This window comes from Manacus candei, unplaced genomic scaffold (assembly GCF_025592945.1).
Source record: "Manacus candei isolate 608988 ecotype Guabito, Panama unplaced genomic scaffold, ASM2559294v1 h1tg000049l, whole genome shotgun sequence".
Classification (NCBI taxonomy): domain Eukaryota; kingdom Metazoa; phylum Chordata; class Aves; order Passeriformes; family Pipridae; genus Manacus; species Manacus candei.
Genome location: NW_026138097.1, coordinates 11,083,225 through 11,109,951, shown reverse-complemented (window position 1 = coordinate 11,109,951; position 26,727 = coordinate 11,083,225). Strand labels below are relative to the sequence as shown.

General features: G+C 37.3%; 1 protein-coding gene across 9 annotated transcripts in view; it reads right to left on the bottom strand.

Moving 5' to 3' along the window:
* Positions 1-26,727, bottom strand: part of KIF13A (kinesin family member 13A) — a 108,229-nt gene that overhangs the window by 50,223 nt on the left and 31,279 nt on the right. For all 9 annotated transcript variants that reach the window (XM_051799141.1, XM_051799142.1, XM_051799143.1 and 6 more), the window contains exons 3-7: positions 17,017-17,029; positions 10,321-10,381; positions 2,227-2,319; positions 1,554-1,734; positions 465-552 (exon numbers count right to left, since the gene is read on the bottom strand). In XM_051799141.1, the coding sequence (XP_051655101.1) occupies positions 465-552; positions 1,554-1,734; positions 2,227-2,319; positions 10,321-10,381; positions 17,017-17,029 (436 nt within the window). The remainder of the gene's footprint in view (positions 1-464; positions 553-1,553; positions 1,735-2,226; positions 2,320-10,320; positions 10,382-17,016; positions 17,030-26,727) is intronic.

Sequence of the window (26,727 nt, the reverse complement as noted above, 5' to 3'; positions counted from 1 at the left end):
TTCATTGGCTTCTACAATACTGACTTATTTCAATATGTTTTGGTAAATCAAGTGGACTCAGATGTTGTTGTGATTTAAGTTATGAATTACCTATATACACACCTATATAAAATAGAAGGTAGTATTCAATAACAAAATCAAAGAAATTCATGCTGGAAGACTAATATTCTTATTTTAGAAGCCTCATATTTTCCATGTCAAGCAAACATTGTGTTTGTGGCATAAACCACGTGCATTGAAAACTGCAAAAGAATAAGATACCACTATTATACTTTTAACTTACATAAAGGCAAAACCAGTGCTTCTACATGAAATAAATACCCCCGAAGCATTACAGACCTTTGCAATTGTCAGAGACCATAATCACTCAAGAACCAAAATATCTGGATAGACGTCTCTTATAAGATTCTTCTTCCTTGTGTACATAGGTGTTATTTATAAACTTGTCACGGGTTTAGATTTACCTCAAAGTTTGTAACAGCCAGCTGAGACAGGCCATCGACATACGGTCCCAACACTTTGTGCTCTCGAACCTTGAGGGACTGCCGACTCCTATGGAATAAAGTAGACTTCATGTACAATCTACTAATTACCATGGATATCCAAAAATTTTCATATGAAATAGGTATCTTTTATACAGCAGAAGCCAATTTATGTCCTTTTTATTGTAACAAGAGGAAGAAAGTATTCCAGAATTTGTAACTCAAAGTAACAATAAAGACTCAAACCAGTCTAACCGGTTTTACTCTATATACGTGAATTATTTTTAATGCATTCTCCCACCCTGGTATTTGTGACTGTAACAAAACCTGAAATGCCTTATTTGGCAAAAAGAATGAGGAGAAAAGAAATGAAACTAAAAATCCTCCCCTCAGCAATTTGCTAAAGCTTCAATTCATCTTGCATTTTCTACACTTTATTGACACATATCAAGTAAGTCTCAAATCTACCTTTTTAACTAACTTGCATACCTCTTCACCTTCTGCAATTATGTTCAAGAATCCAAATGTATACCACATATATTAATGGTCAGCTGAAAAAATCCTATCAAACTACCTCTTATATAGAAATCTCCAAGTCAGAGAGTCTAACCAGTATTTCTGGGTAGACAAAACAGAAGAAAGAATGCCTGAGTATATTCTGAAGTGTCACCCTTCTATGTTCAAAGAGTTCAGCATCTAAACCATGAAAACCAAGTAAATAAGCTTCAAATTTCTTATAATTGATGAAAATTATTACCCAAATACTGTTTGGATCATGTGGCAGAAATACTCCAGAATTTGCTTGTATGCAGTTTTGCTGGTGGTAAACCACCTCATACAGTATTTGTTTGTATTATTAGGATGATAGGCTAATGTTTAAACTGATCCACAACAGTATATAAAAGCTTTACATGAATATTCTTTCTGGTGTTTAGTATCTAATCCTCTCTAGAGAAGTCATATAAACATACAGTCTCAAAAAACCTTCTCAAGGACTTGCAAAACTGATTTCTATTTTTATAGTTTTAGACAAAAATAAGGAAGGCTGTGGGGGAGAGTGAAGCTACTCACCCTTTTGGGTCAAGCAGATCTCTGACTTTTTCATTGTAGATTTCCATATAGGACACTTCTACTTTAAAAGTATGAGATTCATTTTCTTCCACAGAGATTCTCTGAAATAAAGCACAACAGAGCCGTGGGATCAGACCCAGCTGCTCTGCATTGCCCATCATTGAAAAGGATTTTCCTGAACCTAAAGGGAAAAAAAAGGAGAAGAAAATGCTTTGAGTGTAATTTTTGAATTACTCATTTGTTCAAGAAGCACATGTTTTAATCCTCTTTTTATTCCTCCAGAAGCACATATCAGAATAACATGACATGCTATTCCAGACAGATAGCTTTCTCTTTGGACTACAAGAGAAATTATCTTAAAGGTTTCTTTCAGCAGGAACATTACTGGGGACCCCTTGGAACACACTCGAACACAAGAGACTGAATGAGCCTTCAGTAGGAACTACTGCTTTCAGGCTTTGAAAGTGACCCCAACAGGTAGCAACTAGGATCATACTGACAGAGCTGCTTTTAAGAACTTTACATTGTCAATGGCTGTGCCAAACGCTTGATATGTAATACTATGATATTTCAAAACACAATTTTGAAGTGTTATCTATCTTAATATTTATGTTTTGTTCTTCTCACTTCCCATATGCATGAAGTGTTCCTCCCTTTAGCACAGGGCACTCACCTGTCTGTCCATAGGCAAAAATACAAGCATTATATCCCTGAAAGGCCTTTTCAAGAATTCCTTCTCCAAGGCACTTGAACACCACTTCTTGACCTAGAAAATAATTGGGTTTGTATATTTTAAATTGAATAACATATAAAATTCACTGAAAACATGAATAAAAAAAGGTTTGCACGTTACTTTTTTCTATTGAGAGCACTGATGAATGAACAAGTGATTTCACGCACAACTAAGTGACAAATTCAAAACTGTTGCCTGAACACAGTGTAACAGCTTCCCATGTTTAAATATATTGTTGATTATCTTGTGAAGGGAGCAGTTCTTCGAAAGGTGTTACATAAGTTGAAAGCTTAGAAAATAACACAGATGTCTAAATTTTTTATTTTTAAGTGTAGTTTTTGCAAGTAATATGCATTATTTAATCACAAACTATGCCCAAGAGAGTACTGTAACAGCACTGCAATGAAACCCATTAGTGAACTGGGACATTAGAGGCACAACAGATATCTTGCTAGGAATATTAGAAGTTGTTCTTTTGGGAACTGGCCTCAAATTTCACCATAAACTGCTGCAATTTGCCCCGTGGCAAGGTGATAGTGGAACCAAGATAAAAGCATTCCAATGACATTCAGTGAGGAAATGCACATTAGGAGGCTGTCAGACTTCAACAGAGCTGTTTGAGGATATATTTCGCCAAATCCATAGTTTGAAACGTCAGCTGCAGAACTTCATAGTCTGAAAATTGTCTCCCTGTGCCAGGAGGATTTCAGACAGTGGTTGGTTTGGGTTGTTTGGTTTGGATTTTGGGTTTTGTTTGGTTTTTTTAATAGGAAAACCCAGAGTTTGTACACCACAAAGAGGGTCAATGGGTTGTCCGCTTTGAGTTCTGATCAGAGAATTACACCAGCTGTGTGTACACCCAAAACAAGCAGAGCTGAGCTAAGAACAGTATTTGTTCACCTTCTGGTGTTTGTGTTTAAAACTTTCATTCACTGCTGGTGACTTTCTGAACAGCTAAAATCAGCTGCATCTCTCATTTGGGTAGGGGAGTTTCAGCACTTGTCAGTTACAAGAAATTCTGGTTTACAGTGGATCCAACAGTGACTTCTGTAGTTCTCAAAACGGAATATACTGGCATAAAAAATAATCTAGCTATACAGTTATACATTTCATGAGGATATCTATACTTCATGATCCTCAAGTAATTGGTAGCCCAGAAAATTCCTGCAGAACAACCTCTGGAATGACTGCAGAATATTTTAGAGGCATGTAAATAGGACAAGAAAGTACATTACTTTTATTTTTCTTTAACTATACCTAATTTCAAAGACCATACACAAAGACCATTGTGTATCTTTTCAGTTGAATTTCTAAAATTCCAGTGTCACTGGTCTTGGATTAACACAGTTAATCCTACTGAATACAGGAATTAAAAACAGAGAAGAATCTGCTGTACTCTGGAATAATTCCATTTCCTTCCCCATGTACATTCAGTCACTTTTCATTCAAGTAGGAATCACTTGGTCATTTGATAATACCTATGTTGAGAGAGCACTGTTCAACAACCTGGAAATAGCTATAAGGAATGTTAAACTACTGATGAATGAAGAAAACATATCAACAAAAGATTTTATTAAGAACGTACAATACAGAAAAATTTGCTTTCTAACCTGCTCCTGAGGGCCCATTTTGTAGTTACCAAGCATCAAAGAGGCCACATACTAACTTGCTGAGCAAGAACACAAAATCAAGCAAAGATTGAAGTTGAGTTTAATTATTATGAGAAAAAAAAAGAGTACACAATGATTGTTAGTGAAGAATAAAACCATTTGTCAGAAGAGGAAAAAAAAAAAGCGATAAACCAGTAACCTCCTTCATGATTCATAAGGAAAAAAGTAGATACCAAAATGTTATAAAACTGTATATGCTTATAATAAGCATAAGCTACTGAACTCCTTAGTGGGGAAGGAACACAGTTTGAATCTCATAGGCAAAGCTGGATTTATTTTTCAGAACAAATTTAATTTTCAAACTGTCAACACAAACTGAAAGTCAATTAGACACTGATATATAATTTTAAAATTATATTTTTATTACATACTTTAAGAACTCAGCAATACCAACATAGACAAATGGGTCATTAAAGACTGTTGTTTATAGTATCCAGTTGAATTATCATGGAATAAAATAAGATTGGTTTTAAGTGCACTCACAGAAAAGAATAGAAAATGCTAAAGTTCAATTATGGATATTTTATTAATTTGTTAATGCAGTGTACTGTTGAGGGCAACAGTTTATCATCCATGAGATTTGGTATTTTTCAGTACAAAACCTCACTGTTTCCCCCCTGAATTTTATTAGTGGGTTTGCCAACAGATTACAAATTCTGTAATATACAGAATTATGTCCATGTGCACTTACTGTCAAAAGAAATAATGCAGATCCATCATCTACATTGCTGCAATTTTGTTTTGTTAAACAAACCTATACTGCCTGCAATGCATACTTTTCCTTATTTACAGGACATTTTTTCCACATATGCCTAGTGTTTAAAAAGGTTAGCAGGGGATTTAACTTGATTCTGACTTAATTTACAGCAAAACGGAGAAATATAGAAAAAAAATTAGTTAACAGAAGAATTTCCCCACACCAACCCTTATTGTGTTCAAGATGGGGATTCCCAATCTTCCAGCTGGCAAAAACCATATAACCTCTTACAGAGGGAACTAAAGGCCACAAATATCCATCCTCTCTCCCATCATCTGCTCAGAACACTGGCAAGGTTTAGGTGACTGGCAGACATGGAGTCAGTCAGGCTGGGGAAAGCACACCCAAGGCTGTCAGGGAGCCCATGCTCAAATTCCACAACTCACAATCTCTCATGAGGGTAGAACCCTACAGTTCTTTAAGCCAATTGCCAGGTTTGCTTCCTTTTAAATACAGCAGCTGAAAGTGCTGAAAGCATACATATTTCTTATTCAATTAAAGCTTAGCTCAAAGCCGGGTGTTTGGACTTTCAGGACAACGTAGCCTGCAGAAACAGAGCTGAGATGTCAGGCCTAACATCATGCAGGTTAGAAAGTTTATGAAAAATCCACGGGCAAGTTGATACAGTGTGGGGTCCTTGGAACGGGCCTGCCTAAGTGCTAAAGTGGTTATTTATGCCATCTCTTGAATCCTTCCCAAACTGAAGGGTTTCTTTTCTTCTTTTTAAAAATCCACTTCATCACAGACTTCAATAGGCTCTTACTGTTGTCCAGGCTTGTAAAATGAATTCTTTGTTCTCATTGCTGAGAATTTCTCAATACCCTCCTCTTGAACAAAATGCCAAGCAGTTATTTGTCTCTGTGAGCTTCTCAAGGCAAGCAGGTGTGTCCTTTATACATGAACTGACTCCTGACCCATTCAAGTCAAGAACAAATGGTAATAAGCTATTTTGTTTACACTCAAAACACTTCTACTACAGCCTATACACAAAGTTCATACCTCTTCCAGATCAAGGCAAATTCATTCTGTCCTTTAATCAAATTCCTCTCCCTCCTCAAAACCTATTTCATTGACTTCTTTTTAACCCCTTTCCAATAAGAGGTCCATATTCTCACCAAACACCCAATTATGTCTTTCAGAATTAAACCATCAGAAAAATGGTGCAGAAGCTAGCACATGATGATCAGCACAAACCCAGAGGTTTGTAACCATTCCTTGCTTGGAATGAGAGCCCTAAACTGTTCAGAAACACACATCATCAGTATTCAGAGTAATCCTCCCTCTACCTGCTACCTGGTTGGATTAAAACAAACAAACAAACAAACAAACAAAAAAACCCACAACAACAACAAAGAAACAACAATATCAAACAAAAACACCCTCCCAATAAAACCCCCACTTAACACAGGTTATAAACACTTAGTTTTCAGGCTTAAGAGCAATTCAGAGAGAGAGTTCTGAAATTCAAAGGGGGCTGTGCCAGCTGGTATTGGGGCTGGTGCTGTTTAAGATCTTTGTTGGTAACATGGACAGTGGGACTGAGAGCACCCTCAGCAAATTTGCTGATGACATTGAGCCATGTGGTGTGTTAGACACCCTGGAGGGAAGGGGTGACATCCAGAGGAACCTCTACAGGCTTGACAGGTGGGCCTCTGTACACCTCATGGATTTCAACTAAGCCAAGTGCAAGATCCTGCACCTGGGTCAAGGCAATCCCAAGTACAAATACAGGCTGGAAACTGGGGTAATTCAGCTTGGAGAAGAGAAGGATCCAGGGAGACCTTATAGCCTTCCAGTATCTGAAGGAGGCCCACGTAAAAGCTGGAGAGGGACTTTTTACAAGTGCATATGGTGAGAGGTCAAGGGGTAATGGCTTTTCACTGAAAGCTTAGATGGGATATTAGGAAGGAATTCTTTATTGTGAGGGTGGTGAGACACTGGCACAGGTGGCCCAGAGAAGCTGTGGATGCCCCATCCCTCAAAGTGTTCCAGGTCAGGTTAGATGGGGCTCTTGAGCAATCTGGTCTAGTGGAAGGTGTCCCTGTTGAAGGCAAAGGGGTTGAAACTAGATGGTCTTTAATGTCACATCAATCCAAATCATTTCATGATTCTATGATCCTGCAATCTCTAACATAGGATATCAAGTTGTTAAAGAGCCTCCATCCCCTGCAGTATCTGAAATCAGAGTATCACTTCCACAAAGGTCTTGTAAAGAGCTTACTCCTGTTCTGTGCTCCAGACTCCTTGCTGTCTTTATCAGATAGTCCTGCAAGGACAGCTGCAAAGGTGCCCTCAGGATGCTTTTAATCATATGAAGGTAGCCTGCACTATTTCTGTCAGATATATTGTTGGATCACTTTAGTTTAGTTTCCACTTAAGTGGAAAAAAAAAATTGCTAAAAAGGCAATTCTGTTACAAACAGCAACAATTCCCATGTTTTCAATTGCTGGAAAGATAAGGTAAGTACTTTTAAACTTGTACTTCCTGAACATGAGTACAGAAAGAAAATTAGTACAACCAAATAAACCTTATGTTCAGCCAAAGAAGCTGAAGGTATCTTACAGAATAAGTTTAGGGTAAAAGAAAGAGATGGCTAATCCCATCTCAGGGTTAGCCTAGCTTCCCCACAGCCTGAGAATTGTTACCAATTACCCATGTAATTAAGTTTATCCATACAAGAATCTCACTCTTGAGCAAGATATTAATTATTAATATTAACAATATTAATAAGTGCTGGTACTACTGCAGATAAATGAACAAAGTAAAAAATAAAACCAGTCCAATCATGTGTGATAGTTTTATAGATCCTGTAATAAATGTGTTTATCCAGGAGTGGATAAACTTTGGGTTTGTTGGCATTAAAAACAAAATAACAACATGGAAGAGTTAGCCACATAAGTCAACACAGGCATATGTTGTCTGTGGTGCATTCTGTGTGTTTTCTGATGTCACATGTGTCAATCTTTAATATAGTATGATATACCCCACAATGTATGTTTTCAACGTAATGCAAGATGAACATGCTTTGGTTTTGCACAGAGAGCAATGACTGATAGGGTAGCCTAGTACTTGAGAATCTCTTGTTAAACCTTTCACTGTCACATCTTCCACTGTATTTCTGTGAGACAGGTAAAAGTGTTTTTCAAATAATTAAATTTGTTGCACATAGCTTTTTTATTTTAAAAATTTTGCTTAAGCCTGAAGCTCACGCAACTTCCATTTTCAAGCACTCTGGACTTAGCTTTCAAGCTTTATACATGTTTCTTTTTAATTGTGCAACTAATCCCTGCTCTTGTCAATGACATTAAACTTAACACATCCACAGAGAGTTACTTTGGGCAGGGAATGTTTAATACACTTAGCTACCCTTCTGTAGTACAGCATGCAAGAAGTTACAGTTTAGCTCAAAAACTCAGGTGGTTAGATGGTTTGTTTGGACTCTTTAAGGTTTTTAATTCTGTAATAGTCTTTAGCACAGTCTCTGGACATAGACAACATGTATATTTGCAAGGACAATTGGGGTTTGTTCCACAAAGCAAAGAAATCATCAGAAACCCCAACCAAAAGCAGTTATCATAGAATTTTTTGTTTGTTTATAAAAATGCACAGTAACTTAGGCCAAGCTGTGAAACAGACTTTGGTAGTCTTAATATTACTAATATATAAAAACTGAAATATTGTCATTTCAGCATTTGGTTTGTTGGCTCTAAACCAAGAAATGTTACTGAAGTATAGGATAACATCAGTTCATGCACAAGCAGGTGAACAAGCCAACAACCCAGTAACTTAGGTCTGAAACACTTTGGTGGTGTTTTTTTAATTACTTTTATTTTGATATTGTGTCAAATTCATTATGTTCCAGAACATGAGGGCTGGAAGTCACAAGTTAACTTCAAGACCATACAACAACGACAAAAAAAAAAAATCAGTGAAAGCATTGTTTTTTTGTATGCAAGTCTTTTAACTCACATTCTTAGCATATTTCTGAAAACGGAAAAAAAACACCAAGACCAAAGCCTCCCCCCCAAGAAAACAAAAACAACCCAACAAAACAATGAAAAACCCCAAACCCAACAAAAAAAACCTATTTTGGTTTTCTTTTTTTCCACACAGGGACATTAACTGGAATAGGCAAAAAAACACTTCATAGCTTTTTGGACAGTAAGAAAAATGGAAGAGATGTGAGCCACAGCTTTCCAGAGACCAGTCCAACAAGAGGTTGTTCTATATACAGATAATAAAACTTCAGATAAGACATACTCAATTACAGCTTCTGAAACAGGCTGCAGAGAACTTGTTTTGACTCAAATTAAAAATAAACAGACATAGAACCCCACTGAATCCACCTGGAGATGGGTTAAACTGAGAGAGAAACCAGTTAGGGGTGTTTCTCTGCTCTCTGTCTTCTCTGCAAGTGGGTCAACACTATGGCTTACCCAACAGGTGCAGCTCCCACGTGAACACTAGAGGCACATGGGGCCAAGATCTAGGTGCACTCCATCACCTCCTTCCTTTAAAAAGAAACAGAGGTGTGTAGGCACATAAGGAGGTGATGTGATGTGTGCTTCAATGGCTCCAGCAGCCTGAACTACTGTACAGTTCACCTGTTCAGTGCAAACACAGCTCTTGAAATATGAACTGATGCAGAACTTTTTTCCCTGAAGAAGCTTTTCTTTGCTCAGGCAATTAAGAAATGTAGTGGAATCCATGATAAAGTACAATCTGGGATTTCACATCAGAGGCTACAGCAGTCAGGTATATTTTAACACACATATATGACAGTTCATTTATGAGACCTCTGATGTCAAACTTTGAGGTAATTAACCCTATCAACCTTCAAGATCTTATGGGCCACAAAACTTCATAAAATGAATACCTAAGCTGAATGCTGGGTTTTTTCCTTTCCATGAACCACAGTTTTGAGATTGCAGCATTCAGAGCCCGCTCCACCAAAAGAAATCTTCTTATAAAATATGAATATGCTAACACACAAATCCAGTTATGAGAAAACTACAATCTTGCACGGATTATCCAGCTTTCGGAAGGAAGGAGTCACAAAGCTGATTGCTTAAAACACAGTAGGAATGAACAATCAGACTATGACTGACTTAAAAGACCTGAAATAACTACACTGTTTGAGGAGAACACGCTTTATTCCCCTCTCAGAGCACTGAAAACACATAGGTTCCTCACTAGCACCAATCAGAAGACATTTCTGATGCAGAAATGAAATTTTAAATAGCAGAAACAATCACCACAAAAGGCTCTTTCAGATGATAAAAAAAGAACACTACAGCTTAGATGTAAAAGCATCCCTCCTGAACAGTGTACCGGGTACTTTAAAACTTGCATTCCTTCTCAGCTGAGGGGCTTGCACTCAGATGAATCAATCCTGTAAAAATGAGATTCCTGCTTCCGTGAAGAAGCCAATTGAGCATCACAGTACAAAATGCAGAAAAAAAGCCCAAACCAACTCCACAATGCAAAAAAAGTGCAAACCAATTCCACAATGCAAAAAAATCCCAAACCAACTCCACAAAACAAAGGCCCAAACTCTCATATGTTCTCAAATTATTTACACTGTCCAATGTATTAAAAAGAGTTTACCTGCATATTTTGTGGTGTTTGATTCATCCATGGACCAGAAGCAGTGATCAAAGGCAAACACCTGCAGAAGCACATAAAGAGAGAAATTAGGATCCTCTGGCTACAAGACATTTCTTTTAAAGCAGGACATATCTGTGACTGTGTAATTAGTCTCTACTGTTTCTGTAGATCCTAAATCAGAACTGTAAAAAAGCTTCATCAGCAGGAATACTTTCATGAAATCTTGAGAGTTGCAAACCACAATACTTCTTTTCTATCTGTATAATACTATACTAAATACTCCTTACTCTATCCCTTAATGCAGATTTCAAATCACAGCCAAAACCTAATAACTAACTCCACTCTTCTCCAGGCACTAATACTAACAAACATTTCTGCCAACAGTAAGGAAACAGCACCACAAGGACTCAATATAAAGAATTTGGTGAGATGACTATTTGGCAGACATCAACACAATATGCACAGAAGTTTTACCATGGGATGGACTTCTAATACTCAGTGAAGATCATTACTACTTACAAGCCTTAAGGAGCAAATAAACAGTATTAGATTTCCTGCCTAAACTAAGAGTACAGTTCTGCATCTCAGCAGAGGAAGCTCAGAAACTACAAATAGAAAATGTAGCTCTATTAGAGAGACAAGCTATCAGAGCCTGCTCTAATAAAAAGATCACTTAAAATCACTTCAGTAAAGAGTTCCAGCTAGGCAGAAATTGAATGAGGTTCAATATTGTGCTCAGTGGGCTTGCAGATCTGAAACAGTGTCCTGTAAAACCACTTAACACATTGGGATTTCATCCAAGTTCCTTTTTCTGCACATTTGGGAACATCATGGTGTAGACATTTAACATTGGTTTTTTACAGCTTTATATGGCCACAAACACACCTAAGCTGCAGTGTATTTTCCACATTTTGCCATGATAAACTGACTGTGGATGAGTTAACGATATAGATTCTGGTTTAGCTTTCTGCTTTGGGAGCACAAAAGGTGGGGAAAATCTCAAACCACCTTTTCAATAAAACTTTGCCTGGGTCAAAATTTTCTTTGCCTGGTCTTCCAATAGCTGATCCCCTTAGTGAGACAATCCATGCATGTCAATGTAGAACAATAGCCACAGGTTCTGTTAGCAGAAACACCCAAATTCACTAGAGAGAAGTCCCGAGGTGAGGAAGAAGAAGGATCATTTTCTTTTGGCTTTTGGGAATCAAGAACATCTTGAACTCCCTGCAATTCAAAATTACAATGTGATCTAATCTGCAGATATGTTGTAATCTAATCTAAGACATCTTCCCAAAATGTCTATTGCTGCAAATATTCCAGAAGGATAAAACCAGGTTAGCACAGTAACCTCACCTTTCCCTTTCCTCCAGCTTAATGCAAAACACATCAAATGGCCCGAGAGAGGACTCGATACTGAGACAACACTTAGTTCACAAGAGTGAAATGAGTGCTGGAATTCCCTTCTGAAAACAAACAAACCCATAATAATAATCTAAAGGGAGGCCTGAGTCATTACTGCAGCACAAATAGAAAGAGACAACTTCATGAGTCAGGATGTTCCCTGATGTGACTGAGTCAAAGATGAAATTTGGCCACTGAACTGCAAGTAAAATGCAGCAGTTACTTCACCTTGTCTTCAGGCATCTGCATAAGTAGGGGCACTTTAAATTACTTTTGTGCATTTGATCATCATACTTCAAATCTAAGCATAAAAACCTGCCATCAATAAGAACCCTCTAACCCTTTTCCTAACTTCTGTAGTCCAAGAACCACTGTTTCTCATCTCATTCTATGGAAGTTTTCCTCACAGGACTTAGTAACAATACCTAATCTCTCTGATGATCAAACGGCAAGCAGTTCAATTACAAAAAAGGAACCCTATTGTAAGGATCCAAATCTAACAGATGCCGATTCTTCCCCCTTAAAACTAAGCATTATCTGCAGTAGATCACAGAGACCAGTTAAAAAGGTTACCCAGCTACACATGCTCATGTGTAATGACTTAAATGTCAATACAGCAGTACTGTAGGCCAATTTAATCTATTGTCCTATGCATTTTCCCCTTGGTTAACATGGAAAATCATGTCAGGATCATTCAGTGACTTCTAATTTAAACACTCCTCTAGCAAAGAGACTCTTAAAACTAAAATATGTGCTTATAGCCAAGAGTTTCTTGTAGAAAAGCAGTTTTTATTGGGATTTTTTAAAAGAGATAAAAATTGGTCAGACTGATTTTTAAAAGGTCAAAAATGATTATGCAATAGGGAGATTAAAATTCTGCCTCAAAAAAAACCAAATGTAAATATAGCATTTTAGTATGTTTTCATAACAAACATAAAAAGCCAGGGCATGGACTTAGTCTATTTATAAAATCTGTTCTGGAAAACTGCCAAATCCCTCTAACAGAAGTAACAAGATGACTTTTTTTTTTTTAAAGAGTTAGGCAAAAAGGCAGAAACTGCTAGGGTATGCACTATCTGCAAAACATGTAGAGCAGCTGCAGCAAAACTCCTCTCTCCATTAAAACTGGCGGAAGAATACTTAAAAATTACTTTGATTAGTGATGACAAAACAGCTACCTTGAACATTTCCAGCAACCATACTTTAAGGAAGCACCCAACCAAAACAATTTTCTGGGCAACTCAACCTTTGGGGAAACAGATTATAAATGCAAGAATTAACAGGGTAAGAGATAAGGCATACAAGAGCAAGATACTTGGTCCCAATCAGCAAGGCTCTTCCATGTGTATGTGAGGAAGGCATTTTACAGGAAATACCTGTAGAACAGTGCCCTACGTGAAGAGTGACCCTTCTACAGAAAAGATGATCAAAAAGATAACTATTTTATATTTTTCTAACCCCCAGTGCAAGAATGGCAGAACATGCAGTCCGCAGATGAGCATGCAGGCATACTCAGGGTCAAGACACAGAACCTATGCTATGAAAAAGAAACCTTTTAAGTCTTTTCTAATGTGCTCCCTTTCCTTCTCCCATCTTCACTGATTATTCTTCCTTGAAAACAGAAATGGTGGGTATTACTTTTTCTTCTGACAGAAGTATGCAGAATAATAATTATTTTTTCTCATTTTTTTTTCCCTGAAGAAGGTATTAAACCCCCTGTCAACATGACTATCAAAGCTATCAGAAGTTCTGTTAACATTCAAGTCTCAGACTCAATGGCCAATACTCAAACTGGGCATTACTGGGCATTGAAAATGCCTTTTTAGCAAAGATTTTTACCAGTTTATATCAAAACTGTATCAACCAACTATATCAAAACTACTATTGAAAAATATTTGAACAGAGATATCTGTGACACAAACAGAACCTTTAAACTTCAAGCACCTCATATGAACTAGTTTTTAACTACATTTTGGAAAATCTATTCCATTTAGGTGCTTAATATAAAAGAAAAATAAAAGGCAAGTATTTTTTGTATGAAATTGAAAGTTTAAAATTGCTACCTTTATTTCCACTAAGATTTCATGAACTTTCAGTTATTCCTCTACATCTCTGTGACTATACAGATGAGTATTTCTGCTTTCCTACTGCTTTGATGTCCATTCCACAGCCATTGTACCAGGAAGCTTAACAATTTTCAGAAGACAAGCAAAATGGGAAACCCACGAAAGACAGGTGTACATCTACCTCATATGTCTGTATCGGCATTCAACTACAAGCAGATTTAAGTTCGCACAGGTGTTGGCCAGTTCTCACAACTGGACCCAAAATTATTCTGGGCTTTTAAATTATACAGGGAACTAACAAACAAGCCTCAAAATTTTCTTATTTTTGCAAGATTCTATGCGTCATAATTCATCCTAGCACCTAAAAGAGAAAGTTAGATAAAAGGAAGCTGCCAGGAACCTGCCACGCTAGAGTAGGAGCTTATAAACAAAAAAATTTGAATGGAGGGATGAATAGCGTAGGTTTTCTCCCAGCTCTTTTATTCCAATGTTTGACATTGCACAGTATTTTTAGTCTGTTGTATGACAGTTCTGAAAAAAAAGCTTAGACTATTATTTTAGACATCTCAGAAACAGTCAAGTAACAGACAGAGCTACGAGTAATGCAACATGACTCACCAGGGCACAGTCTTGCACAACTGGAAGCCCACAGTAAAAATAAGTATATGAGCTAGAGTAGGTACTCATTATATATTCATTATAAGAATTTTAGCTCACAGACATTACAGCGCAAACATATAAAAATGGAAAAGTTATGAGAAAGAATTAGCTGGGAAGTGCTAGATCCTGGTACTACTGTATCCAGAGTCATTGTAAGTGCTCACATTACCCTAAGTAAAAAGAGTTACGTAGGCCATTTCTAGGTTAGAGAGAATTGTACTTGGAGTGCTAGCAAATATTGGAAATTAAACAAAAGGCTTTTTCTGGTAACCACAAAGTTTAAGAAAAGTGGAAGATATGTGGCTTTGATTCCTTCAGCAAACACTTACAGCAGTTTAAGACAGATGGTGGTTATTTTGCTAAGGAGACAGCTAGAGGTTATGGCTTCCTGCAAAATGGGATGCAGGTCCATGCATCCATTGTGCACATCAGTGAAAAATCTGGAGTTTTGTCTCAAAATCATCTGTACCTGTGGCTTAAAAATGAAATTGTGGATCTTAAACTAGAAGAGTCATTGTGTCTGACTGCTACACAGCAGTAACTTCTCACAGAATCTGAAAAGACAGCAAAGGGGTATTCACATTTTGAACAGCCAAAACAATGTTCTGCAGAACTCATTTTCATTAAGGCCCCTAATCAATGCTTGAGGAATTAATAATTTTAAGAGTTTATGTATGCAAGTATACTCATGTGAACTACTTATAGGTAATGAGTACCATATCCAATACTAACTGCTTGCCAGACTAAGCCAAATTACATAATTAGTTTTAAAAAGGAGTTTAATTTCACATTCATTATTGTTTTGAAGCCTAATTCTCAGTATAGGCTAGACAGAGTCTGGGGTTTGAATTTAGCAATGCATTACCCAGATTGAACATTACCCCTAACGTATTATCTATGCAGCTATAAAATATTGCAAATGTATGGCTAATGTTTAATAGCCATTGCCATCTGACCAATAGACAGTCAATTAATCACATTCTGCTTTCACTGAGAAGCAGTCAGTCTGACTTGTTAGGTGACTTATGGGACTACCTGGTTCCTAAAAAGAAAAGGAAGGGATAACTGAGGAAGGGAAATTTTCATTCATGGGGCAGTTGTTCCTACATGCCTATTACAACTGCTGATGGAGATAAGTAATAAAGGAGATCCACAAGGAAACAGCAAACAGTCTACACCAGTGAGCTTAATGTAAATGGATGCCATTAAAGAACTGATAAAAAAAAAAAAAAGTTGGTCACTGTATGACGAACACAAGGCCTACAACAGGGCTGAAGAAGTATGGAAAGAAAATCTGAAGATGGCCTAGGGCACAGCTCACAGATCTCAGGTCAGAACAATCATTTTACCTTTGTCACAAAATTATACTTAAATGCGATGTTTGTAGAAATAGCAAAACACCCTAATATCCTAATAATAAATTTTCTTATCACAGCTTCTGAGGTACCAAATTGAAGTGGCAAAATAATTCATCCATGGCTGACGATAAGCTAGTTCATTAAAGACAAAGAGAATTCCAATATTTCTAAAATTTTACTTTAAATAAACCTAATTTGAAGATCAACTACGTGCAGTACCCTTTAAAACTGTATAAATCAAGTAACATTCACAACTCATATCACACCCTCACAAACTCAACAAAGTCTGTTTTCCACTGATGGCATGAACCTTATTCTGTCTCAAACTGAAAAACATTTCACATAACGTCAGAAGTTTCAGCATTATAGCTTGAGGATATTAGTGACCATCCAACTATACCTAACAATAATGTGACATTTACGCACAAGCATGCAGCTGTTCTGGTTTTGTCAAAGAAATATAAGGTCATAATTGAGCTTTTATGTAATGTTGAGAATAACTTGATTTGCCTATAATAGAACATGAATGAGGTACTGCAGAAAAGGAAGGCTCTTATAAAAAACACTTTTTTTCAGGTGAAATTACAACAGAAAGGAGGTGGTTTTTTCCTTTTAAAAGAAAGGTTTAACAGTGATAAAACTCTCTTGTGTTAAATATATCAATTGGTATTGATAGAAGAACTTTATTAATTTCCTAATATAGGTACACAACACTTTTCTCCTGCCCTTCCTCTGCACTACAGACAACACAGACAATCCTTTCTAGGTGAATTCTGGTGTACCTTGGCAACTTTTACACTAATTATTAATTTCTGACTATTATCCAGTACAAATAAAAATTATTTGCTTCTCATTGGATGCATTTTGTCACCTTTTAAGAACAGTATTTTAACTTTTAAGCAGAATAGCATGCAATGAAATGTTTTACACACAATACTCATTTACTTTTTCAAATATTTTTAGGAATGCCTTAAAATTATGGCTTGTCCTTGTCGCAGCTTTAACAAGTCGTGTGCCTTGCCTGCATGTCAGTTGGATTAAAATATATTCTTCTGAAATTATGAAGTCTTTAACTTGGAATTATGGGGAACAGATAACTTTTTCTAAATATCGAAGATGTATTGACCTATACTACAGCAATATGCCCAACTCTTCTGCATTGCTAAACATTTTCAAGCAGATACAAATGTATAAAGAGACAAAATACTTACCTTAGGTGGTTTTCTAGATGATTGGCAAGAAAATCAGCAATGATGACAAGAAGCATGAATATACCATTCACATAAAGAGAAGGCAGCAAAAAAAAAAAGAAAAGAAACAAAGTCAGTGAATGTCATCACTATCTGAACTTTTTTTTTAATCCACAATGAATTTAAGAATAATCAGATCAGAAGATATTTAAATGACATATCACAGATTTTTAACCAGTAAGTACTTAATTACTAATACAGTCCCACATTAAAAATAAAAGAAAAGGTCAGATTCTTTATGGATATAAAAATCAAAGAGAACTGAGATCCATAAAGTAGACGAGAACCTGTTTTGTCATGGAAGTCGACGCACAGCCCATCTTTGGTGGCAAGTAAACTGAGCCTGCAAACTGGCAGACCAAGGTGCCAGGGTGAAGCCCCACTGACTTCAGCAGTGCTACACATGCATGACCAAGGTAAGAGACAAACAAATGTTTTTTGTGGAGATTATAGAGGTGTGAAAAAAAATAAACCTGTGTTCTCCCTGGCCACAGAAAACCTACACAGAGTGTAAGAAACCAATGCAAAAGCACCATTATCTTTCATTGCACATAACTATAATAAGTGCTGTCAGAAATAAAACAGGGACTACAAATCCCTAGTCTGAAGACACCAGCTCAGAGTACTTCAACTTGTCCTTAAATGCATTTATGCTTATGCTGGCAGTCATATGGCCACATTGTAAATTAAATCAGTTTGAGGATTTTTTGGTGGGATTGGTTTCAAGTGAGATCACTGCACTGTTTCATTATGCTGCCCTGTGCTCATTAATGGCAGTGCAAGAGGGAGGTGAACATACAGTGCAGAATTAGACTGACAAGCCATTCATCAAAACCACAACCTGAGGCATATGTTTAAATTATATATTAAAATAAGCCTGAAATGATACACAGAAGAAATTTCCAGTTGCTCTTCACATAAGGGGGGAAAAAAGCATGGAAGAAAGAAGGAAAAATAACATGGATGAAGACAAAAAACACAACCAGAAAGGTCTACAGACAAACAACACAAGCAGAGAACACTGTAAGGTTTATGAGATAAGGGTATGGATGAAAGGTATTAGCAACAGACATACTACACAAAATTCAAAGATATCAAGAGGCTACACTTTCACTGCAGAAACACGTGGGACCAAGCCACACTTTCATCCACCAGACTACGCATACCAACTGCACCAAGCTGGGAGGCGGAGGTGGGGGGAAGACAGAAAACACTTTGAGCAGTTTTCTCAGCAACCCACAATACAAGAGCTCAGCAAAAGATGCCAAAGCGACGCAAACCCACAAACACATCTTATGCAATCTTTTCTGCCTACTCTCAGCTTGTACCTTAGACGACATGTCTGCCTGAACCAGAAGTTACATATCTGGTACACAGTACTGGTGTAATGCAAACATCGTTTGCCTCTGAGCTAAACCACTTGCTGCAGCTTTACCCTTTCATTACTGGTCACTACTCAGGCTCAGTCCACGGTTAGCTCATGTACAGGTGGCTCAGAACTTGTGCAGAATGCACTCTTATCTAATTGAAAAATACATTTAGTTGTACTCTGCATATTTTCATTTTAATCATCGTTTTCAGATATGATGCAAGTCCAACGTTATCAGCCTGTCCAGACAGAGTCCCAGCACCAGCTCAAAACTTTGAAAAGAAATTCCTACTGAAAGAAGTCATCCAAGGTCTTTTGGAAAGCTTCTAAATACACTCATATCTTGAAAAATAATTCCAGAATACAGCAGCTTTCTTAGAGAATTCCTGATAAGAATGCTGTATGGCTTCAGTGGAAGCCCTAAACAGTTTAGTTGAAGTAAAAACCAACGCAAAGTTTATAAACTTCTTTTTTTCTTTTCTGAGATCATTCTTATAAGCCCTAATTGGAAAAGGTATGGAACACAGCTGAAGTAAACAAATGGTTTGACACATTTCTTAAAATGTTAACTGAAGCAACATAAGCCACTACCTTTTTGGAAGTCTCATCTTACTCTGCTTTGATGTCCATCTCAAAAAAAGCGTAATAGCCACTATTTAAAGTACTGGTGGACAGCAGAGCTTTCCAGTAACATCACTGATCTCAGGGGTTTCAAAGCACAAGGAGCCGCAGCTTCCTACCATAATGTCACATCCTGCTGCTCCAAACTCTCAAGACCAACTTAAGCAACTCCCAACAACTCCCTGCATCACCAAGAGCAATATGATCAAAGGCCTCTGGAATAAGTCAGCTATATTATCTCACAAGATAGATTTTTAAGCTATTTGGAAATTCCAGCTAACCAACTCAGTGTAACCATTATCCTGGCAGTGATTCAGGTGGAGACACTCCAAAATACTTACTTCAATCAAAGAACTCAGACTAATAAATAAAGAACCATGTACAGTTTACCAGAAATCACATCTGTGGTAGCTTAAAGATGTGCTATAAATCCCTGCATTACCCTCAATCAATTTTTCTCATACTTTTTTTGGTCTGTTTTTTTATTTTATTTTAATATGTACTTCATGGTTTCTTTCCTTTCCTAGAAACCAGCAGCTTTCAGCTTCAAAGGTAATTGAATTTGTCTCAATTTTTTCCAGTGACCACAGAAACATGGTGACTCAGTGACACAGCTGGGGAGGCAGGGACACACACACAATACATGTATGGACAAGAGACCAAAGATACAACAATTAGAATGTTCATTTCCAAGAATTTTTAATTACATGTCTAATCATCCTTGGTGTCAATGATAAGATGTAAGTAATACCTTTTGAGTGACAACAAAATCTCCTCTAAAGTGGACAGTCAGTATACACTTGAGGACATTATCAGAGTTACCTAACCTTTTAATGCATCTGCACAACAACAGATTTTGGTTTAACCTGATAGGCATCTTCAACCTGCACTCTCAGACAGAAGACTGACTTTTCTCACATGCCTGGAACTCAAAACCCAAGTAAATACCATCAAGAGCCTGGAAAATATTCTCATAGGCCAAGAGAGAAGCATGAATTTCAATGACCACAAAGCTTCCGAACTTGCTTCTGCCTTTGTCCTTAAGCCATCATGACTTTAGTAAAATATCACTAGAATGATTTGCCAACTTTACCGAGTAGTGTGTCTGGTGTTGGTATCTACTCAGGCTTTATCTTTCACAACAGTACTAAGCCTCTCTTGTCTTGCTTGGCTAACACACTAAGACCCCAGACTGGCTAAAACCCCAGACTGTGTAGCCACCTAAAATTTTAAGCCAGAAAAACAGTTTATAGAATGTGCGAATGTAAACTTCTTTTCCTGTTGTCCCTTGCTAAAATTAAAAATGCTTCTGACATTTGCCAAGTGACTCACAAAATGTCAGTTCTCATGTTCTATGTCAGAACATGAATGAGAAGCCTTCTTGACTGCATTCACAGTTTCTCCTTAACAACTACCCCACTGCCTGTAACAGCACACCATGAGAGGAGTGCACTTTGCTAGTAGTTTAACAACAGCAAAGGTTGTTTCTTCTTTTTTATCTTTTTAACTACCTACATTCTCCCCTAGGAGTCTTCTTTTGTCATATAGAAAACTAGTCCCATGCAATAAGAAGCAATAGAAGACACTCTTGCACTGTGAGCATCCAGAAATGTGTGATACTGTCATCTTAAAGACTTCATAACTTTCAGAACGAGAACTTCTTGTCCCTTAGCTAGTGTTGTCAGCATTTCCAAGTAAATGTCATTTCTACCAGAAGGAAAAACATTTTATAAATCAAAAAAAACTTGACAGAATTGTTTTTTCTCTCTATTGCATATAATGGGGTTTCATCACCCCACCCGCTTCTCACCCCCGGTTAAGAAAGTCACCTTCAGTAGGGACAAGGTACGATCAAAAACAAGAACGTGGGTGTAAAACCTGGTACTCCACATTAAAGGAGACAGAGACCAGGGCATCTTTGAAAAACAGGTCTCAGATTATTTGGAACATTCACCCAGCCAAATTCATCTCCAATTCAGCTGTTCTAAGAAGCCAAGTAGGTCACAATCATATTATAATGATTTCAAATTTTGGAAAGTATTTAGTGGGATTTTTCCTTTCTCACATTAGTTAATCAAGATGAAGCAATCATAACCAGTTATGTTAAATAACCACACATAGTATCTACGAATGAATGAATCAGATGACTTTGCAGCTCTTGTAAGCTGACTATACCAAAAGTCATCATCTAAGACTGAGTTTGAAATCCCCTTTTGCTCTCACCACATGTGCAACCACAGCAAATTCATGGTACTCACTGATTTCCCAAATATATAATTGTTTACATTTAAGTGGTTACATAGTCATTGATGCACTCTTCAAGTAACTGGTCAAAAGAATTATTACAAGCAACTATCAGTATATGAGACAAGGGAGAAAAGTCTTCAGGTTTTTATATGATGAGTTGAAAAAAGTCTTCCTCTCTCCTCTGGAAGTATAAAGATGAGCAAATTGAAAAGATCATTGTGATAAAAAATATTATTTCTTACATTTCACTGCTTTAGCACCTCTGGAATCTAAAGACCAGTTCATCAAAACAAATACTGTAGTAATTTTAAGTGGTTTTAAATCTTGTTTTGTTTTCTAAAATCAGGCTGCCTTACAACTCAGGTTGAGTATATCACCAGCAGTGTGCGTTTGCCTCACTCAAAGGCAGAGTGCAAGGAAACAAACCAGTGGCAGGACCATCAGAACAAGTGTACTTCGCTGTCTGGGATAGAAGTAACAGCACTGTTTGTTTATGCACGTGTAGGAAGCTTTCAGAGTGGCTGTAGCACAGACAGCAGACACTCAGCACTCCTAACTGCAAACAATGTAAATTATGTAGAAGCAGAGAGATAGTGTTTCTCCTATCTTTCACAGTAAGATCATATAGCTCTAGGAACCTTCCTTGTCTCATGGTTTATCACTACAGGCTGTTACTTGCAGGTTTGATACCAAGCATGTTAAAAAGTGTGGCTATATATTATTGATGGACACTGTACTAAACTACCTAGGAAAAGATCACAGGTTGCCACAGTAACAGTTTCAGATGAAACTGTTTCAGATGATATACTGCAAACTACTGGTAGTATACCATTTTCTCTACAAAGAACACAGAAAAATGACATTTATTTGCCCATTTCCCCCATGAATTTTCTAAATGTAGAAGGAGACTGAAGTAGATGGCAGGGGCGATGCTCTTAAAGGGAACAGCATCCAACCTTTGTACTTGTCTGGGGCACCTCCTGTACAGCCAACTAACGAAGTTGGGACCACAATTCAATACCAGGATTCCTGGAAGAGTGACTTTACATACTGTGTGAGCACACATATGTACAAAAATATAGATAATTAGTTATTTTATATTCTTGCACAAGGTATCTATTTAATCCTCCTACCCAGCAAAAGTCTGCTCTATAGACAAAATAATCCTTTGAAGAACAGCAAAAGGAAAGCATTTTAACAAGCAAAGCAATTTGAGCAAGTGCCTGCATAATAAGGTAGTAGCTGATCATAATCAGAAACACCACGAGAAACAGATGCATACTCTAATAAGTTGTTCTCACATGCTTAATAGAAACCTACTATGCTAAGAGAAAAGTCAGACACCAAAATCAGAATGACAAATACTGCAGTGCAAGTTAAACAAAGTAGACATTACAGTAGCAGAGTGACTTCCATGACAAAGAAGAAGAAAATGCCTGGATATTTCACCATAATAGCATTCCACTCCAAGCAAATTTGAACTTCAAGTAAATGAAGTTCATTTACTACAGCAATGAAACCACAGGTTATGAAACCAACACAAGCTTGTTAAAGTAAGTGAAAGGCATTATATTCTGACATTTACAACAAGGAAAACAGAAAGTGACAACTGTCCAGGAACATTATTAGTCACTACTTACCTTTGCTCCCAAGTTCTGACTATTTTTACTGCCCAAGGCATTATTATTCCAATGCCAGCAATTTGTTGACATGAAGTTCAAGTGTTTCTAATCTTTACACACAAGCCTTGGTGTCATGTAAAAACTACTACTGACAGCCCAAAAAAGGGCTGACACCTATCCTATATGCAACAGCACACCACTGTGCAAACAGCAGTTGGCTTAGGAGAACAGTCACCACCCAACAGCAGAAAGGTTCATCTCTCCCTCAGCTAAAAAACTCACCAAAAAATAATCTGAATGCTTTCCTGTACAAAATAAGTTGGAGGGGGGAGTATGTTTGGGTTTCTTTTTTAAATCCCATTTCAGTTAATTTACTTAGTTTTATTGAAAAGGCAAAAACTAACTAAAATTGTCATTCTGCTCTGAGATCAAAGAGCTCTGCTGCAATCCTGACTTCTTAGACTCCATGTAGAACCTACTGCGTTAAATACTCTATTTTCCCCAAGTCTTTAATCATACTCATTCAAAACTTATCCAAGACTCTAGTTATTGTAATGAAAACCTGCTACCCCAATCACAATTACAGCGTAGCCACAATCACAAGTTTACCAAGGCTGTTCTTATTAACATCCAACTAGACTCATAACAAAAAGGCAAAAGAATGTAAGACTACCTAACGTTCCTAGCAAGGGTAGATACACTACCAAGTTCTCCTGATTCTTTTAAAACAAGTCTTTCCCCCTCCTTTCCAATTAAACTGAATGCACAAGAAACTAAACAAGGAGATTTTTACTACCTAATCAGGTTTAGCTAATCAAGATGAGGAAATGAGGCAGGGGAAAAAGAATCTGATCTCAGCACCCAAGATCTGTTAGCTCTTAAGGTTAGTCTCCAATGAATGGTTCTTAGCCTGAATGCAATGAAACTGCTGTCAAGAGTTCTGGAAAGTATGTGAAAACACATTCTATGAATGTTAATAAAACTACAGTGGCATTTCTCAGGCACCCATTATTCTTATTCTGTTGCATTTGCTACTAGTGCTCTTGAGGAGAAAACACCCCAAGCATTAACTGGCGTTTCAACTCTGTGCACAAACTCTATTGAGACTCTCACACCCAACCAGTCACTGGAGTCAGCTACTCGCAGCTATTAACCACCTCCTAAGTTCTCCAGTGTCAATGGAAAATGTTCCCTTTCAGCATTACCACTTCTTTAAAATTCCTTCAGAAATGCTTGTAAGAACCATCAAAACATCAGTGAGGATATATCCCCTGTGGAGGTAGTGCTCAAAGCTATTTGAAAAATACGTTGCTATTTTATCACTATATACAGCACTTAATCCACGGCAGATTGCCTTCAAGGGCATGTGAAGGAAATTTGATAAGCAACACAATATTTCATAAATTAAATTTGGTTTTTGTTAGTTTGCTGGTTCAAAACTGAGGCATTACAATTTGCTAGAAAGACATATACAGAGCAATCAACAGCTTCATTGGAAAGGGTCAAGACAGAAGATCTCTAGTCAGTGGCAAGACTGTGGACTAGAAAGAACTAAATGGTAAGTGTTAACCAAGTAACTGGATCTGAACCTTGTTTTTAACACATTACTTTCATCAATAAACAGAAAAAAAGAGGAAAAAAATCACTCTTTTTATGGAAGGTAAGCATATTTTTTTCCTACTGAACCAGGACAAGGATATATTTGAGAAGTTACTGAAGTTGGAGGTACACCAGTCTTGACCATGTGTTCAAGCTGGACAACAGACAAGAACCCCCAGGTCTCACTGTCACATTCCTTTACCACAACATGGAAAATTATCATTCAATTGTCATCTACTTTATTTTACTAACGAGATTTCAAGAGAGATGCTAATTGGGTTTGACACTTCATCCTTTCACACAGCTCTGCAAACGTATGTTAGCGTTCTTTAAATGTAACTGCAGTCCAAAAAAGTGTCTCAGATTCAGAAAAATTCAGAAATTACTACTTTTGTTTCATACTAGCATGTGTTTTTAGTGGCATGAATATTAAATGAACTTGTCAGAAAGAAAAATACTGTTCATTAATTTGTATTTAAAATTAAAACTTAGATTTGATGACAATACACATTAGCAGAGCAAATTCCATCCCTTCACTCAAAAACATTTTCTATCTCAGCTGGTTGCAATACCAGCTGCTTTGGTGACTTTGAGATGACATTATCTGCTTAACAGACAGACTTAACAACTACTACCATTTGCCAGAAAGTGGACACTCTGCAGAAAAGATGACGATAATTCATGGGATAAATAAGGTTTATTGTGTGGAACAACGTATCAGGAACACAAACTCAAACCAATTCTACATAAATAGACAAAGGGAATTGAGCTGTTGCTGCACCAATGCTTAAAAGTACTGAGACTATTCTTGTATAGAAGTCATACAGGCAGGACCTCTAGAGAACTTTTCACTGTTCTCTAAGCTTAGGCAGTAGCCTAGTCAGCTCCAGTAACCATGAAATGAACCACAAAAGTTACCCAAAGGCTAGAAAAATTCTTCAAAGTGTGTGCTACACGTTTATCAGTTAACAAAAAGAGAACAACTGCCAAGGCAGGTAGCAATCTTTACAGAAAGAAGACATCAAGCATTAAGTTACTGAACCTAGCAGGGAAAGGTGCAACCTGAACTCATTTCTAGAATTTGATAATATATCATTCCAAGCATTGAAGAGTGGTAATTGCAACGGCACTCAGAGATTTTTCATCTGAGAACCTCAGACAAGAGATTAGATGCCTTTCTAGTAGACAGCAGAAAGGTAAAAGAGAACATATCCTACATATCCTACACAACAAAAGAGGTGAGAAAAAACAGAATTTAACAGTGTCCCCACTCCTTCTCCAATGAGCTGTGAATTTGTGACAACTTATATAATCATTATGTTACTTCGAGCCACAAGCATTTCCTTTGTTTTACAGCAAAGCTTGAAGGCAAGACCTCTCTAGCAGGAATTATGTTATGTACTTGGTAGAAACGACAACCACCTCCTTGCCAGGTGCCATATGGTAAAATCATAAATTACAGGAGTGACAAACACACCAGACTTTATTCCAACCACTACAATGAGCACTGTGGAAAAATAAACAAGATTCCTAAATCTTCCTGGACTGAAAAATGAAGTACACACTGCTTATGTACAACAAAATAGGCAATATTTAGACCTGCAGTAACAATAGAAGTCTAACCTCTTTACAGGGCTGAAAAAGCAAGGATCATCTTAAGACTGGATGATTTTATGTTAACAGATAACAGATTAAAAGACCCGAATTATATGTGGATCCAGTGTTGAGGAAATTCTTTTGCCAGATCTAATTTAATTCTGGTTTTATATGATGGAGAATGATAAAATCACATAAAAAAATTAAAAATTAGGAACCGGAGTATTTTTGCTATGAGGAGAGGCTGAGAGAGCGGGCACTGTTCAGCCTGGAGAAGAGAAGGCTCAAGGGGAATCTCATCAAGGTATATAAATATCTGAAGGGAGGACCTAAAGAGGAGGGAGACACAAACTGAAACACAAGAGGTTCCACTTTTTCACTGGGAGGGTGACCAAGCACTGGCACAGGTTGCCAGGGAGGTTCTGGACTCTCCCTTCTTAGAAATGCTCAAAAGCCCTCTGGTCACAGTCCCGCGCTACCTGCCCTAGAGGCCCTGCTCGAGCAGTGGGGTCGAAACAGATGGCCTCCAATCTCAACCCTAAAATAAATTTTTCAAAGATATTGTGGCATACAGCAGTAGCATGAGCATTAACATAAGAGATGATCTGAAAGGTTTGC